We start from the raw sequence: 17,806 nt of genomic DNA, 5'->3' as shown, positions 1-17,806 counted from the left end.
CATGAAATATGATATTATAAAAATTAATATGTTTAGATTAAATTAAATTAAAATTTGTGTGGTATATCTTCAAGACCATATTATAAATATCACTTCCATATTTGAAAAGAAAAAATGATTACCAATCTGTGTATCAGTAAAAGAAGTGACTAACACAAAAGATATAAGAAAATCAAAACGTTATAACCTTATTCTAGAATGTAACTATTCAGAATAAACCCTTAATAAAAAATCCTAATATCTCTATACTAAAGAAATATGTCTAAGAATAATATATATATATATTCGGTATAAATTCCTTCATTAATACTTATGTACTATAACTTATTATCTATATAGTATACATCCATCTTATAACTTCTAAGTTAAAACAAAAATTCTCTTTTTTTTTTTTTTCTCTCTCTGGATCCAAATACTTTGACTTTAGCAGCTGCTCAAACAATCAATCATTCATTGACACATCTATGCACACAAGACTGTAACATATACTTTCACATAAAAACATTGACGGACACAAATCCCTGTATTCCCAATTATTCTATGCGCATTTCAAAGATTATGTTACTAATTTGAAGTACTTCTCGAAAAAAACAAATTCCAATGAATTACAGACTGTACATATGACCATGGAACAAACATTTATTTTTTAGCTTTAGTACCAAGTCACATGCTTTGGTCACGTGCAAGGAACACCATTCCAAGACAGCAAGCAGTTTTATACCACTCCAAAGCTCAGATTACATTTCTAATAACTCTAAAGAAGATATATATTCATTAAAGAAACATTAAAGTAATAGTTCTCTGGCAATTGGTACCTGAGGAAATAATAATATTAATCGTGCTTTCGCGATTAATCTTACCCAATAAAATATATGTTACCTGATTGAGGACAAGAACATATGTATAAATAAAAAGTTAATACTTCATCAATCTGCTTTACTGATAAATTCTGAGGGAAATAAAAGAATAAAATTATTATCATATTCATGATAAAAATGAAACACTTTGAATCTGTTACTTTCTCTTATTGTTTTATTTTAAATATTATTATTCATATACAGAGATCAAATTATTAATTTATAACATTAACTATCATTTGACTAAATGAAAATATGACCTTGATTTACTATCACTACTTTTAATATATATATATATATATATATATATATATTCACTGTATATGAAAAATTATGATTATCAAATAGCAAAATTAATTTATCCAGAAATCCACTTTATTTAACTGAAGACCATACCTAATTTTTTCTTCAAAGATTCGATTTATTAGATTCCCTTTGAACTTATAGGAATCCCTGAACTTATGTAATTCAAGGTTTTCTCTTATTTGAGAGAGAATGTCTCTCTCAGAAAAACCACCCAACTGCCGCTGTCTATCAAACCCTAATCCAGGGAAAGAGTCTGCACAAGACACCTGTTTCTGTCTTTCAAAGCTATTACTCATCATTTGTCTGGGATTTTCAATCCCAGTGACCAATCCCTTCACTGGTGACAGGGGTTTTTCCTGTGAAAAAAGACTTTTAGATGATAAAAATTGGGGTGAATTGTATGGTTTATAACACGTATGCATCTTCCTCCGAATTGCATATACCCTGTCACAGAAATATCTGGATCTGGGAGACACTGTTGGTTTTTCACGGAAACTCTCCCTTTTCCGTGTTGGTTTTTCAGAATTAATTAATTTCTGTCTTGATTGACTTTGGCGACTTCTAACAAAATTGATAAATGTCGTACATTCGAATAGGGACTTTTTATTTAATGCCACTGCACTGGCTGCATTGTCAAGGAAATGAAATTTCTTGATGAATAAACGTATCATTCCATCCAATCTGACATTTGGAATGACCGCCCTATACAAACGTTCAAAAACGGACATAAATGAGAACGTACTCTCATTCTGTTCAATTTGTAATTCCTTCAACATCTCATAATTTGGATCAGATTCATTCCTTGCACAGAAGATGAGATATTTTAGCCTTATGATATCGTTATCATTTGAACAATCAAATGTCTCATTGTCAGAAGACTTTTTTAATGCCAATTGTCTAAAGAAATGCTGAGGTAACCACATACGGAATAACTGATTCGTCTCACTATTGGTTAAATTTAACTTCTCGATGGAACCTTCAAAAACCTCTGAATTTCTGCAAACATGTATTTTAGGATTATATGCGGGAATTAATTTGCATATGTCCAATAAATTTTTTCTAAGTGTAATCCCTAACTTAGCCTGTTCTATTTTTAGAAACTGATCGTCGCCATTTTCTCTCTCCACGTGTCCTTCTCTGACGGCTTTCTGCCTGTGTCCCATTCTGGCTCCTCCCCCTTCTGGCTTCACTACGTCATTTCCTGCTTCTTTCTCCGTATCTTGAAAGGCACCTTGATTAGGTAACACGTGTCTGTCGCCATTATCAAAATTCTGATTTACAAAATTACAGTCTAAATCATCTGACTGATCATTTACAACATTACAGTCAGAATTCACAATATCACTGACTGACATTCCAAGTTCTAAGCAGTCTTTGGATTTCTCTGTCACTAACTCTCCTGACAATTCAGGTTGTCTATTTCCACCATTTTTACACTTTTCTACGATTAACCTGTGAAAATCATAGACTAAATGACAGACATTTCTGATTTTCTGTTTCTCTCTATTAAAAGACCTTACACATTCTATACGTGAATTCTCAAGTTCACACTCCTCATAAAAGCGTAACCAAATCTCTTCTACATTAGAAATATCTGGATAAGTGAACTGAAGTTTACTTTGCTTAACATATGAAGAGATAAAATCCATTTTCTTACCTGAAATGATCAGATGATCTGATGGATGATCCTGTAAGACTTGATTCACCTTGTTCAGCCCGTCCAATACTTCTTATGGACTGACACTATCTTTCTTGCTCAAAAATACGTCAAAAGTTAACTTCTGTGGCTTTATAAAGTCTTTAAAGTTCATTAAAAAAAACATTCATGCTACTTGACTTATACGTATTTCCTAGGTTCTGCGTGATTTTTTATAAATTGTCGATTCCTGATCCTTTGCAGGAAGCATATGTCCAGTCCCCCCTTATGCAAAGTGAAGGAACAACAAAAAATGCAAAAAAAAAATTACGAATGGGTGGCTCACCAAAATGTTAAAAAATATACTCTTAAATATATTTTTCGTCAAATACGTAAAGGCGCATGAATGAAAAGACCTCAAAAATGTAAAAAATAAATGTATTTTATCTATTTAAAAATGGTTGCCAGGGTTCAGTTACAGAAAGGAAAAAATAATATACTTTGATAGCTTACGCAAAAATAAGAGTTCATTTAGTCCATAATAATCAATGGGAAGTCTTTACCCAACTTTCTTTGATTCCTGAACGGCAATGCTGGGGATGTCATCTCTTAGTGTGTCTTCATCTTTGCAGCCTCGAGTCTTCTCACAGCAGGCAATGTGGGGAGCGACAGTAGCCCCCTCCATCGTGCATTATATACCAGCTGTTCAAACCATATAGGGCATTCTAGTGTAACACAGTTGAATATAGTTCCATATTACGTAACCTTCTGGAAACTTCGGAAAGCTTCTGGAAGGATTTATATATATCCTTCCATGCTCAGCATATATATTCAATATGGATATTTTAATACTTATTCCTTATAAAAACTTAATTAATAAACTATGCCCTCCAACATAAACAGAACTGTGAACTTATATGTCTTACTATAACATATCTGATAACTAGATGTATTAATTTTAATGCTTTTTAACAGATACATATCCACATCTCATACGGATCATCCAGAGGGGAATAATGTGTCTACATTTAGTGATGAGTTTGACATAAAGGTTTCTGGTCATGATTTTGGGGGGGGGTTCTTGCCATATGGAGAGGTACAGATTAATAAAGTTCATAAAGTAAATATCCGTGACCTATGAATGTCCTCTGCAGACTTGGGATTTATTTGCAGTATTTTGTAACACAAGAAGAGTGACCTGGTCATGGAACACGCCACACGGTTCATACATTGACATATTCACGCTGCATCATTGCCATATTCATATTTTTGTGTGGGCTATACAGGGAGAGAAATGAGCTAGAACCAAAGCAAAAGAAAAGACAGTCCTGCCACTATTTTATCCTGCAGTGTTAAAACTATGGGCACCAGTAAGTTTTACCTACTTTGATTTCCAAAATTGATCCCCATGTTTATTAATGGAGCAGTCTCGTAAGGATATTGGCAACTTATAGATGTCCCTCGTGCTCTTCGGGGTCACTCTAGGAGACTTTACTTAAACTTTACATACTAACTGGGCATCAATGATGTAAGTTCCTTCAAACGCCCTAATATAATTTTATTGATTCGCTTGAATATAGAAAAGAGTTGTCATTTTGTTGAAGCCTTCTGAAAAAGAGCCTTTTTCCAGTTGCAGCCCTGTAAAGTAATAGCTGAATCTGCTCCATTGTGCAGATATCCGCTTGTAAAGTTTAGATCCCAAGAGGGTGTGAGATAAGTTCCGTCTCTGTACTTTTTCCTTTGTATGATAACCAATCATAAGCAGGTGGCACAGTTTGTGTGTCGGGGTTATGGAACATGCCCCAAAAAAGGTCAGAACAGGCTTTCTGTGTGTGAGCCATGTAATGACAATTTCTGCTCTCCTCTGACTTCACTGCGGTCCTCAATTGTAATTACAAGTTGCAGACAAGAAGAGCAGAGCTGTGTGCAATTACAAACACCTCTAGTAGCTCTCATTTTTTGGCACTGTCAGCACTCCTGCAACCCATTCCTTCTCTCAGCACTGACTGATGTGAGGCTCTTGTAATGATGCACACCTCTGATGTATTACACACAGTAAGTTCAGAGATTACATAGAAGAGAGCAGAGCTGTCCGTCATTACATGTCTCATACAGATAAAGCCAATTCTAAGCTTTTCCACAGGGTTGGGGTTTTTTGGGACCTCTTGATTATGATTGCCCAATTTCATGCAGGAGAAATAGTACAAGTCCTCAGACGAATCTCTGCTAACATCCCGTTGGGTTTAGCATAAGTTATAACTAGAGATGGGCGAATAGTAACTATTCATGTTCAGATAATGCTTACTGAATTACGGAGTACTATTCCAGAAAAAATGCTCTTTTTCCCCATTGACTTGCATTAGGTTCATTATTCGTGATGAATACCGGAATATTACTTTGGGATTTGTTGCGAATAATCCGAACACAAATAGTTACTATTCGCCCATCACTAGTTACAATATAAACTTTACAATATTATCTGTGCAATGGAGAGGAGAGATTGAAAAATAAAAAATATTTTTTTTAATTCAGCTCTGTAGCCCCTATTCCATGATATGGCCAGGTTATCATACTAAAACTGGTGAAAAGTCCGCTTTTAGAATATATATCACTAATTTATACCCTGTAAATTAGGGAATCTGGAATATTCCCTTATAAAAACTAGTTTGTGTTGACTAGAGATGTAAAGGTAAAATGGAACTACTAGGGTCATTAAACATAACTCGGCCATTTGTTTTTTAACTTATGGTGTTCTGTACACCATACAGCCCTAAACCACAGGAAAATGGCTACAGATTACTGGGTTAAAAAAGAGGTGTCAAAAGGACCCCATCACTTGCTCTGCACTGATTGGCTGAAGCCACACGTCTCTGGCTTCTTGCTGTGCCGCCTCTCTGCTTGCAGCCAACACTTGTCTCCTGCATTGTGGTCCAAATCCTATATTACCAATTTACGTGCAGGGTGCACATTACATGGGCTAGCCGATATGGAGGGCTCATCCTCCAAAATCACGTAATATGGGATAATGTCATGTAATCCCTTTAGCTTCTCATGACGTATCTGTGCCATATTAATTTTTACAATACGTACTTATCACCTTTATTGGTCTGCTGTTTCAGTTCACCCCATTGAATAAAGTGGAAGGGCACATATGTGACCACTACTTCATTCAGTCTCCTTCTCTCTGCAGTTATGCATTGAGAAGGAACAGACTGTTTCATTAATTTTGGGGGCCCCAGTGGTGCTTCCCCCAGCGATTAAAGTTATTGAACCAATCTAAATTATACTTTTTTTTTTTTTTTTTTATAAAGGAAATCTGTCGGCACAAAAGGACTGGTCAAACCAAGCACTAGCACTCAAAGCCACTATGATCTGAACAAGCTATTATATGCACCTTCCCATTTTACTTGGTTTACATCTGTCTCCTCCTTCCTGATTCTTGTACAGCTAGATCTGTCAATTAAGAAAGAAAAGGGCGGAGATGGAAGGATAAACGTAGGTGGGAACCGGCACTGAACGGTTTGTCCACACCAAGGGTGCACCGAACTCCGCTACTTGGTTTGAACACTCAATTTGTGCGGACAAACTCCCTTCAAACAAATTAATTCTCCCTCATTAACTCAATTTTTTTGCCCCATATTAAAGAGGTGGTTCACTACTTAGTTTTCCAAGCCACATTGATATAACCTTGAGAAACAAGGCTTCTCTCAAATACCTTGTGTTGGCAATAGTGCCTGTGAGCCGTGCTATTGCAGTCCGCTCATCCCCTTCTCGTGACCCCCGGGCTCCGTGATCTCTAATGTCACATCAACTTCCAGTTGACCTGACATCACCGAGGCCGGCCCCAGTCTTCCTGAGTGACTGGGCTGTGGACGGAGTTTCACCACTCGTCACAGCCTAACATCGCTTCTGCTTGCAGCGCTCTGCAGTGAAGGAGGGAGCAGGGAGATGCTGGGCTGTGATGAGCGGTGAGACTCGCTCACGGAGACGGGCCGGGCTCTGTGGTGTCAGGTCAACTGGAAGTTGACGACTTCACCGGATCCCAGAGGTCACGGCGCCTGCGGGGCACACGATGGGAATGAGCAGACCGCAATAGTACCACTCACTGGCAGGATTGCCAAAACAAGGTATTTGAGAGCAGCCTTGTTTCTCAGCATTATATATGTGGTCAGTAATGCTAACTAGTGACCCACCCCTTTTAAATTAGCTTGAAATCTGTTATAAATCCAAGTTGAGCTTATAACATCTGTGGTGCAGATTAACATGAGAACAATAAGGAGAAGTCTTGAAACATCTTAATTGTAACAAGTAATCTTTTATTTTATCATTCCTTTAAAACCCCATGTAATAACGCAATTGATTTCCATTCACCTAGATATATGCTAAAACATTACATATCCGGTAGTGCGATCTTATTTAGCAACGGCCAGAGTTTAACCACAAACAACTGTGGATCAATACAAGATTTTTATTTTCTTGTGCACGTGCCATCTTCTTGACGTTAAACGTAATTTAAGAGCGCATTTTGTGAAAGTGCTACACGACTGTTTTTGAGTAAATGGATCACAATTACTATGCCTTTAATTCCAGAGTGCTAATTGACTATAAAATGTTACATGCTTTATATCGGGAGCTTTATAGCCTCGCTGCAGCAGTGCTTCATCACACGGGCATCTCCATAACTGACACGAGTTGCAGAAGCTCTCGCTGCTTTTGTAAACCTGCCAAAATAATGACGCGTGCATGCGCGGCCTTCCACTGTACAAGCGCCATTCTGTTTATTAGTTTCTATAGTTATGCGGCTCAAAAAATATTTCACTCTCCCTAATCAGCCACATTCCCCAGCAGACTTCAGCCTCGGAAATATGTATATGAAAAAATGTCTTTTGCATGTATTCGACCTAAGGGATTGGGCACAGATCACGGAGATGGGCATGGAGGTTACTGCAGCCCCAAAGCTAATTAGTCTGTTATTCGCAGAGGTTATTTGGGAATGTGTTAGGCTCATAAAAGATCAATGGTGTGTTTATCCATCTACCTAGGATCCGGGCCCTCCTCCACCATCTCCATTAGTTGGACTGAAACCTCTGCAGTTACTGGAAATCAAGGCGCGGGGACGCTTCGGCTGCGTCTGGAAGGCCCGACTGATGAGTGACTACGTAGCGGTGAAAATCTTTCCGGTCCAGGTAAAGTTAATGAAAACACAAAAACTAGGGGATATGGTTTTTATCACACCAGTGAAGAGAGAATCATGCAATAGTGATGATTAAAATATTAAATCTTTTTACTGACCACAATTAAAACAGAATGTCCACATACGAAAACTCATGAGAGGGGACAGCCTGGATGGCGGTGGGACATAAGAGCATATAAAGTGCAATAGGGAGGATAAGGTGCAATAATTAGTATAATATATAAAGTATTCCCTCCAACTATATAGAATACTCAGAAAGACCCAGCGTTTTAACATGATGACATCAATACATTAATAATATTGTTTAGTATAACTATAGAATATAGAAGTTAGATGGGAGTTTCCAGTCAGTGTCCCTCCACCCAGATGCATGTTTCGTCCTGCTGCTTCTGGGGGTGTGAAGGTAAGGTTAAAGGAGTATTTCCATATCCAAGATCGTATCCCAATGTGTAGTAGGTGTAATAATATTCGCAAATCCCTCCAATTAGAAATGTAGTACAGTTGTCTCTTATCTCATGTGCAGGGCATTGCAGGCTAGGTATCCATGGTTATGTCCACTCATATAGTGACAGTTGCTTGTGGACGTAACCATAGATACCAAAGCAATGGCCCTGCACATGAGGTAAGAGACATGGCTATATCAGGAAAACTTTAATACATTTATAATTTGAAGTATTGGGATAAGATTTTGAAGATGGGAATAACCTTTGGTTAAATTTGTGAAGCAGTGTATTTTGTTTTGCACCATTCATGAAGTACAACACTGGTACATGGGCAACAAAATAAGACTTATTCGCTGTAAAAAAGACCTGCTTTGGTCTTATTTCATTCCACTCTCCCTGAGTGTTATTGTGATGGAGGAGAACAGTGAAACTGCGTACTCCCCAATCAGAGAGCTGTCCTCTCTCCTGGGTGTAGAGCAGGAAAGGAGGCTCTCAGGACCTGAGCGGAGACTGCAGGAGCTGAGCAAGTGAAGGACCTTCTAACCATATAACTCCAGGACCTTTTAGGTTATGTGACTGATCACATGACCTGAAAAGTCCTAGCGCTAACTATAGAGAAGGTCCTTCAGCTGCTCAGGTCCTGATCAGGAACTGCAAGATCTGATAAAGTATGTGTCTGCAAGATGAGGAAATATTAACTGTGTGTGTGTGTGTGTCTGTGTCTGTGTGTGTGTGTGTGTCTGTGTCTGTGTGTGTCTGTGTGTGTCTGTGTGTGTGTGTCTGTGTGTGTGTGTGTGTGTGTGTGTGTGTGTGTGTGTGCGCGCGCGCGCGCATGTAGCAGAACTGTATTTGTTTCTATATGTGCATGTAACAAAGCTGTATTGTGTATGTAGCAAATATATATATATATATATATATATATATATATATATATATACACTAGAAGGTGGCCCGATTCTACGCATCGGGTATTCTAGAATTTACGTATTGTGTAGTTCATGTATGATTTTTGTTCTATATATATATATATATATATATATATATAGAGATGTTGTTGTGTGTAGTTACCAAGTGTTTGTGTAGGGCGCTGTACATGTTCTGGGTGTTGTCTGGGTGTGGCGGGGGGTGAGAGCGGTGTTGTATGTGTGTTGCGTTGTTTGTGGAGCGCTGTGTGTCTGTAGCGTTGTGTGTGTGTTGCGCGGTCTGTGTGGGTGTGGTGTGTTTTGGGGGGAGGTATGTTTTGTGCAATGTGTGTGTTGTGCGGTATGTGCGTATATTTATGTATGCCGCGGTGTTTGTGTGTTGGGCGTGGTGTGTGTGCGGCGTTGTCTGTGTGTGTGGGTGTCTGTGTATGGCGGTCTTTGTGGTTCCCAGTGTGTGTGTGGTGTTGTGTGTGTGTGTGTGTGTGTGTGTGTGTGTGTGTGTTGGGGGGGAGGTGTGCACCTCACATCGTGCTCCATCCCCCATGCTGCGCACCCCCCATCGTGCCCCATCCCCCATGCTGCGCACCCCCTATCGTGCTCCATCCCCCATGCTGCCCACCCCCCATCGTGCTCCATCCCCTATGCTGCGCATTCCCCATCGTGCTTCATCCCCGATGCTGCGCACTCCCCATCGTGCTCCATCCCCCATGCTGCGCACCCCCCATCGTGCTACATCCCCCATGCTGCGCGCCCCATCGTGCTCCATCCCCCATGCTATAATAGTTCTCCTATTATACTCAGAGAGGAATATAATAGGAGGACTATAATAGGAGGAGTAGTCCTGGGGGGAGAGGAGTATAATGCCGGCTCCCTGCACATGTGTACCGGGAGCCGGTGTACGCTGGTAACTATGATACACATCGGGTAACTAAGGGAACCTTAGTTACCCGATGTGTATAATGGTAACCAGCGTTCACCGGCTCCGTCAAGATCCCAACATCGCAAGGTTATGTCTGGCGCTGCTGGGATCTGATGGAGCCGGTGTACACTGGTAACTATGATACACATCGGGTAATTAAGGGACCTTAGTTACCCGATGTGTATAATGGTTACCAGCGTTCACCGGCTCCGTCAAGATCCCAGCATCGCAAGGTTATGTCTGGCGCTGCTGGGATCGTGACGGAGCCGGTGTACACTGGTGTACACTGGTAACTATGATACACATCGGGTAATTAAGGGACCTTAGTTACCCGATGTGTATAATGGTTACCAGCGTTCACCGGCTCCGTCACGATCCCAGCAGCGCAAGGTTATGTCTGGCGATGCGTGCGGAGGGCCGGGGCGAGTGGATAATCCATGTGGAGGGCGGGGCCAGGCCGAGGCGAGCGACCAATCCATAGGGGGCGGAGCCAAGGCGAGGCGAGCGGCCAATCTGTGCGAGGGGGGCGGGGCCATGGCGAGCCCAGCGGCCAATCAGCTTTGTGTCACCGTAAGGACACAATTTTGGAGCAAGACAGACAGACAGAATAAGGCAATTATACATAGAGATATATATATATCTCTATCTCTCTCTATATATCTATATATATATATATATATATATATATATAATATATATATATATGTGTATATATATATAATATGTGTATGTATGTATAGATATATATGTATATGGAGTTTGCATGTAGCAGAGCTGTGCGTCTACATGTGGTTTGCATGTAACAGAGCTGTGTGTGTCTATGCCCATGTAATTAGCATGTAGCACAGCTGTGTGCGTCTATCCGCATGTAGCAGAGGTCTGGTGTATATGTATAGTTTGCATGTAGCAGAACAATGTGAGTCTATATGTAGTTTCCATGTAGCAGAGCTGTTGTGGGTCTGTAATGTAGTTTTCACGTAGCAGAGGTGTGTGTGTGTCTGTGCGCATGTAGTTTCCATGTAGCAGAGTTGTGTGCATATAGTACATATTCTGAAAAGAGAGACAATAGATTTATTACCTCCCTATTCCACCGTAATACATTAAAATTAGTGCTAATGAACCTTCTACTTTACACCACCAGGGAAGTTTTAGTTAATAGGAAAAATGTTTTTCCTATTTGCTGCTGTCGTCTTATGGTAAGGAGTGTCCAAAAGTCCGAAAACATACTGTACATAGATGCTTTTATTGTTGCAGATGGTAGTGCTATGCCAAAATCACAGTGACCGGTGCATTAGGAGCTGTGGATACCTTACATACATATGTCTGACTGTATATGCTGAAGATGGACTGTAATTGTGGTGTGAAGATGTCCTTATCTAGGTTATTTAAGGTGACAGCACAGCTACGTCTTCTAGTTCTTAATATCACATTTGTATGAGACACAGCGGACAGAACCAGACGGGAGCGCAGAGGATCTGAAGAGGAGAGTGCAGAGTGGTGTGAGGCGCCGTGGGATATTAGGCACAGGTCACTCGGCACAGAACGGGGTAGACATCTTCCCCCAGAAGACCAGCAGGATTTTTAATTTTGATAGAGTAGATCCTGCTGTAAACATACATTTGATTTACTGCAGATCTATAATGCTACGTAAACCATATAAATGACATGTCCTCACCTACTAAGAGGGGTCTTGTATTTGAAAAAAGGGAACGCACATAAACAAGCTGAGAGTGGGGTCGAGCTTTGTGGTAATATCCAGTGATTTACAGTTCCAGTTGTTTCTAGAGGTAAATTGCACATACGTTTCTTCTCAGTCACACCAGGGAGACGGGAGAGCTGCTTCATGTCAGGTCTAACAGTTCAGGACTCTTCTCGTGATTTGTTCCCATCTGATTCCCGGTCCCAGTTCTCTCCAATTCCTTGTGTTTCTCCTATACACAATTGCACGTCAGTAGATGGCTTGGCTGTGTTCACGCCGAGCAGTGTAGTTAGGACATTAGATCATGAACAGTGGAGTGCGCGCTAAGAAACCTTCACTTATTAAGACTACATCATTCTGTTCATCTGTTCATTGACCCTATAGGACCATTTAGCCAGGGTGATAATAGGGATGGAGCGATGCTGTGTGCACGGAACGGTAGTATTACATGGATGGAAGTATGGTTGGCCGGTGCATATACCCATAAGTTGGATGTAGATGTGATGGCTGTCATATAATTGCCCAATCCTTCTTTTTCCTGACACCATCTGTTGGTAGGAGATATGGGAGACCCAACCCCCCCCCCCCCTCTCCGATGCACAATAACCAGAACCAAAATCAGTAGGTTTGGTCTATTTCCATGTATCATGTATGGAGACCTTTACTCTGGAGGATCTGGAATGCCGATGTCTTAAAATATGGCCTTTTAATTTCCAATAGTTCTATGAGAAGCTTTATTTTTCCTCTGATAGTGTTGCAAGGAGGGGGAGGGGGGGGGGAGTATATGTTTGTAATAAAACTTACCCACCGTGCATTACCAAAGTTCCCTGGTCCCGGCTGCTATGCGTCTGGTGATGCTTGACGCAGGAGATGGTTTTTCGTGTAGACGTGTCATCAGTGCGGTGGGTGAAGGCGACTGACTGGCTCATTTCAATACCCTTTTAGTCACAGAGTCATTGCTAACATCAGATGGTCAGCTGGTCCCCTTCGCATACAGCACTGATGACTTGCCAACATAGGAATCGCTCTTCTGTATGGCACTTGAGCCTGATGTGACCTGGAAGCAATGCTCAAATTGGGACATTGGTAAAGCAAGTGAATGAATAATTTATACATAATTATATTTCACATATGACACCTTAAAGTTATGTTTCCCCATGGGAGCAGGACTCGTATCGGCACAGGATGAATGTTCACACCAAGTACAGGCACTCGTGCATCATGGCGTGGCTAATCATTTATGTAGTGTACATCTTCCCATCTGCCTGTTTTCTCTATCTCACCCCCCTCTTCTGTGATTGACAGCTCTGGCTTCATAGAGCCAAAGAAGAGTGGCCATACATAGAAAACCAGAAGGTGGGAAGGTGAATTTAAATGATTACCCCCCCCCCCCCGCCGTGATGCATGAGTACTTGGTGTGAACATTCGTCCTGTGCTGAAAGTCCTTTTAGGCTGGGGCCAAACGAGCACTACTGTGAGTGCATTGCATGACACTCGGCTCCCACTCTGCTGGCGTGTAAGCCGAGTGTCATGCCACTGTGATACGATCCTGCACAGCCGCAGAGCAGAGGGAGGGACTAATCTCCCTATTTGCTCTATTGTCAGCTGATGCGTATATCACACTGCACTCCGGTGACATCCGAGTGCAGTGTGATGTTTCTCTTGCACCCATACACTTGTATGGGTGCGAGTGAAAACGAATCACATTCCACCCGCAGCATGCTGCGACTGTTTTCTCGGTCCGATTAGGGCTGAGAAAAAAAAAATCACTCAGTGGAGTGGCCCCATAGAGTAACATTGGTCCGAGTGGAATCGATTTTTTTTTTTTTTTTTTTTTTTTTCATCGCATTCTACTTGCTCTGTATTACTCGCAGTTTGTCCTTAGGGTCGTTTTACACTCAACTACATCGCTAACGAGATGTCGTTGGGGTCACGGAATTCGTGACGCACATCCGGCCTTGTTAGCGACGTCGTTGTGTGTGACACGTACGAGCGACCGCCAACGATCAAAAATACTCACCTGATCGTTGATACGTCGTTCAAATCCCAAATGTCGTTGCTGCTTTTGGACGCAGGTTATTCGTTGTTCCTGAGGCATCACACATCGCTACATGTGACACCCCAGGAACGAGGAACAACACCGTACCTGCGTCCTCCGGCAACGAGGTGGGCATGACTTTCATGCGGCTGCTCTCCACCCCTCCGCTTCTATTGGCCGCCTGCCGTGTGATGTTGCTGTGATGCCGCACGAACCAACCCCTTAGAAAAGAGGCTGTTTGCCGGCCACTGCGACGTAGCTGGAAAGGTAAGTATGTGTGATGGGTACTAGCGATATTGTGCGCAACGGGCAGCGATTTGCCCATGACGCACAAAGGACGGGGGCGGGTGCGATCAGTAGCGACATCGCTAGCGATGTCGCTGTGTGTAAAGTGGCCTTTAGTCTTAAACTCTTGCTTCAAAAGTCTCCAGCCGATTGTTGTTGGCTGTAGATGATCACTGTGACTGATCACCACTGTACTACGCTGCAATATATGATACAATATATAATAACCATGACTAAAGTGAAGTAAAACAATCACGTGAAGCTCTTATCGGCACATATTCCGCGGCTCTATCGCACCATGTGTAGGTTCCTTTTATATTGGCCTGGGTAGCTCTGATCCGGTACCGTACCTGCAGTCCCAGGATTTCCATACTTTCCCCAGGACAGATGTATTCTATGGAGATCTGATGATATTCTGTGTTTTCTTCTTTTTCATTAGCACATAGATTACCTTGGTATTGATTGTCAGCAATCTATTTTCTGTAGAACACAGCCAGGGCACAATTGCAGGGAGGACTTTGGTGTGTTTGCTGGAAAGTAGCTTGGTAACTTCACAGCGAGAAGTCTGCTTTTCCTAATTGCTAGACGCTTACTTTCTGTACTCCTGGTGATCTGAACATTAATCTGCGTGACACTGCAATCCCCAGGCCTTCCTTAATTTTATTTTCATTACCGAGCCACTGTACTTTGCGCTCCAGAGACTTTCTTTTCAACCATTGTGTGGAGAAGGCAAAAAAAAAATAGACCCTGTGGATGAAACTTACTCTCAAGGGTCAGCCTCGGATAAAATCCGCTGCCTATGAACATTGTGTCCAGGACGTGAAAACGACTTATTGCAATGGAACAAATACGTGACCGGGGTTTTCTTGGGGTATTTTTTTCCCCTTGTAAGAGATTTGAAGCAATATAAACCTGGGAATTGCCATACAAAGTATTTGCAATTTTATAATTCAAAGATCATTTTGTGAACAGTAGAATTTATTTATTAAACCCTCCAGAGATATTTTTTTTTTAATTTTTCTACCATAGGCCTCTTTCACACGTTCGTGAAAAATCACGCACGTTTTTCACGGCCGTGTCAGAGGTGCGTTTTGCCCTCCATGAGCCGTGTTTATGGGCTACGTGTGTTCTCTGTGTGTTATCCATGATAACACACGGAGAACGGGAACTCTCTACTCACCTGTCCCTGGCTTCGCTGTCCGTGGTGCTGATCTTCGGTCTCCGGTCCTGCCGACTCCCCGCTGCTGCTGCTTTCGGCCGCAGTGAAGTGAATATGCAATGAGCATAATGAGCGGCGGTCAGAAGCAAGTGACAGCAGCGGCAGGAGGGCAGGAGAAGGTGAGTAATGTTTTGGGTTTTTTTCTCACACACACACGTCTTCTCTCCGGTGCGTGTCACACGGAAAACATCCGTGTGGTCCGTTTGTGTTACGTGTGACCCGTTTGCGTTCCGTGTGACACCCGTGATGCCGGAGAGAAAACTGACATGTCGGCGTGAGAAACACACGGACACACGTAAGTACGGAACGGACACACGTTCCGTGCGTAAATACATACTTGTGTCACAAACCATAGGAATACCTAGGTTTACGTGTGTACGTGTCTCCGGTACGTGAGAAAACTGCCAAACACGTACCGGAGGCATGGACGTGTGACAGAGGCCTAAGATAAACTGTTGCATGTGAGATTTCTTGCAGCTAATGGTCATTTCAAAGACTATAGTAAAAATAAGGGGAGAAAAGGCAGATTGTATTATCTAAAAGATCACATCGTCCCTGCTGTGAATGTAGTATCTCTCATAATTCAAGGTGTAGTCCACTTTTGGGAGATTTTTTTTATTTTTTATTTTTTTTTTACTTATCCTCTGCATCTACTCTTGAAAATGAAGATAAATGAGTTAACTGAGGAACCATCAGTGAGCGTGGTCACTTTCTGCACGGATTTGACCACAAACCACATCAATGTTGAGAAACGAAAAACCCTTAAAAGCCAAAGTGTGCCAAATTTTTCATAAAATCCAATTGCAAAAGTAATTTTTCTTTTTAAAGGGAACCTGTCACCAGATTTGGCCTCTGAGAGGCGGCCACCACCACTGGGCTCTTATATACAGCATTCTAGAATACTGTATATAAGAGCCCAGGCTTCTCTGTGTAATGTAAAATAATGTAAAATAAACACTTTTATAATACTCACCTAGGGGTGCGGTACGTTCCGATGGGTGTCACTGCTCTCCGATCTGGCGCCTCCTCTCTGCGGTGATCGCCATCCTCCTTCTGAGGCCCCTGTGCATGACGCATCCTACGTCTTGCACATAAGCTGTCATTGTGGTCCTGTGCAGGCGCCCTTTGATCTCCAGTGCTCAGGGCAGACTAAAGTACTGTAATTTGCACATGCACAAGCAGTTTGTAACCTTTTCCTCGCGCCTGCGCATTTCAGTATTTTGATCTGCCCTCAGCAGGGCAGATCAAAGTGCACCTGCGCAGGAGAACAATGTCGGTCTTTGTGGATGACATAGATGCGTTATCCACACTGGGCTGGGTAGCAGGAGGACAACGATTGCCGCAGAGACGAGGCGCCGGATCAGAGAACAGTGACGCTCATCAGACCAGACCGCCCCCTAGGTGAGTATTCTAAAAAAAATTTTTTCTGGTATACAGCGTGGCCTGGGCTCTTATATACAGTATTCTAGAATATTGTATATAAGAGCTCACTGGTGATAGCTGCAGCTCATGGGGCCAAGTCTGGTGACAGGTTCCCTATAAATAGATGTATGCAAGTAGAAATGAAAGTCCCCCAGAAGTGGACAACTGGTTTAACTATATTCGCTAAATACATTTAAGTACAGTGGCTTGCAAAAGTATTCGGCCCCCTTGAATTTTTCAACCTTTTCCCACATTTCAGGCTTCAAACCTAAAGATAAAAATGAGAATTTCATGGTGAAGAATCAACAAGTGGGACACAATTGTGAAGTTGAACGAAATGTATTACTGACTTTTAACTTTTTTTAAAAAATAAATAACTGAAAATTGGGGCGTGTAATATTATTCTGCCCCTTTACTTTCAGTGCAGCAAACTCACTCCAGAAGTTCATTGAGGATCTCTGAATGATCCAGTTTAAAACCGGATTTGGTTACAAAAAGATTTCCAAAACTTTAAACATCCCAAGAAGCACTGTGCAAGTGATCATATTGAAATGGAAGGAGTTTCATAGCACTGCAAATCTACCAATACCCGACCGTCCACCCAAACTTTCAGCTCGAACAAGGAGAAGACTGATCAGAGATGCAGCCATGAGGCCCATGATCACTCTGGATGAACTGCAGAGATCTACAGCTGAGGTGGGAGAGTCTGTCCATAGGACAACAATCAGTCGTACACTGCACAAATCTGGCCTTTATGGAAGAGTGGCAAGAAGAAAGCCATTTCTCAAAGATATCCATAAAAAGTGTTGTTTAAAGTTTGCCACAAGCCACCTGGGAGACACACCAAACATGTGGAAGAAGGTGC

General features: G+C 41.7%; 1 protein-coding gene across 1 annotated transcript in view; it reads left to right on the top strand.

Annotated features, from left to right (window-relative positions):
* Window positions 1-17,806, top strand: part of ACVR2B (activin A receptor type 2B) — a 227,440-nt gene that overhangs the window by 168,756 nt on the left and 40,878 nt on the right. Inside the window, exon 5 of the mRNA XM_075315412.1 lies at window positions 7,842-7,985. Within this exon, the coding sequence (XP_075171527.1) occupies window positions 7,842-7,985 (144 nt within the window). The remainder of the gene's footprint in view (window positions 1-7,841; window positions 7,986-17,806) is intronic.

The sequence above is a fragment of the Anomaloglossus baeobatrachus genome, chromosome 6 (genome assembly GCF_048569485.1).
Source record: "Anomaloglossus baeobatrachus isolate aAnoBae1 chromosome 6, aAnoBae1.hap1, whole genome shotgun sequence".
NCBI classification, from domain to species: Eukaryota; Metazoa; Chordata; class Amphibia; order Anura; family Aromobatidae; genus Anomaloglossus; species Anomaloglossus baeobatrachus.
The sequence above is the reverse complement of the archived record's forward strand: the minus strand, read 5'-3'. Positions and strand labels throughout refer to the sequence as shown.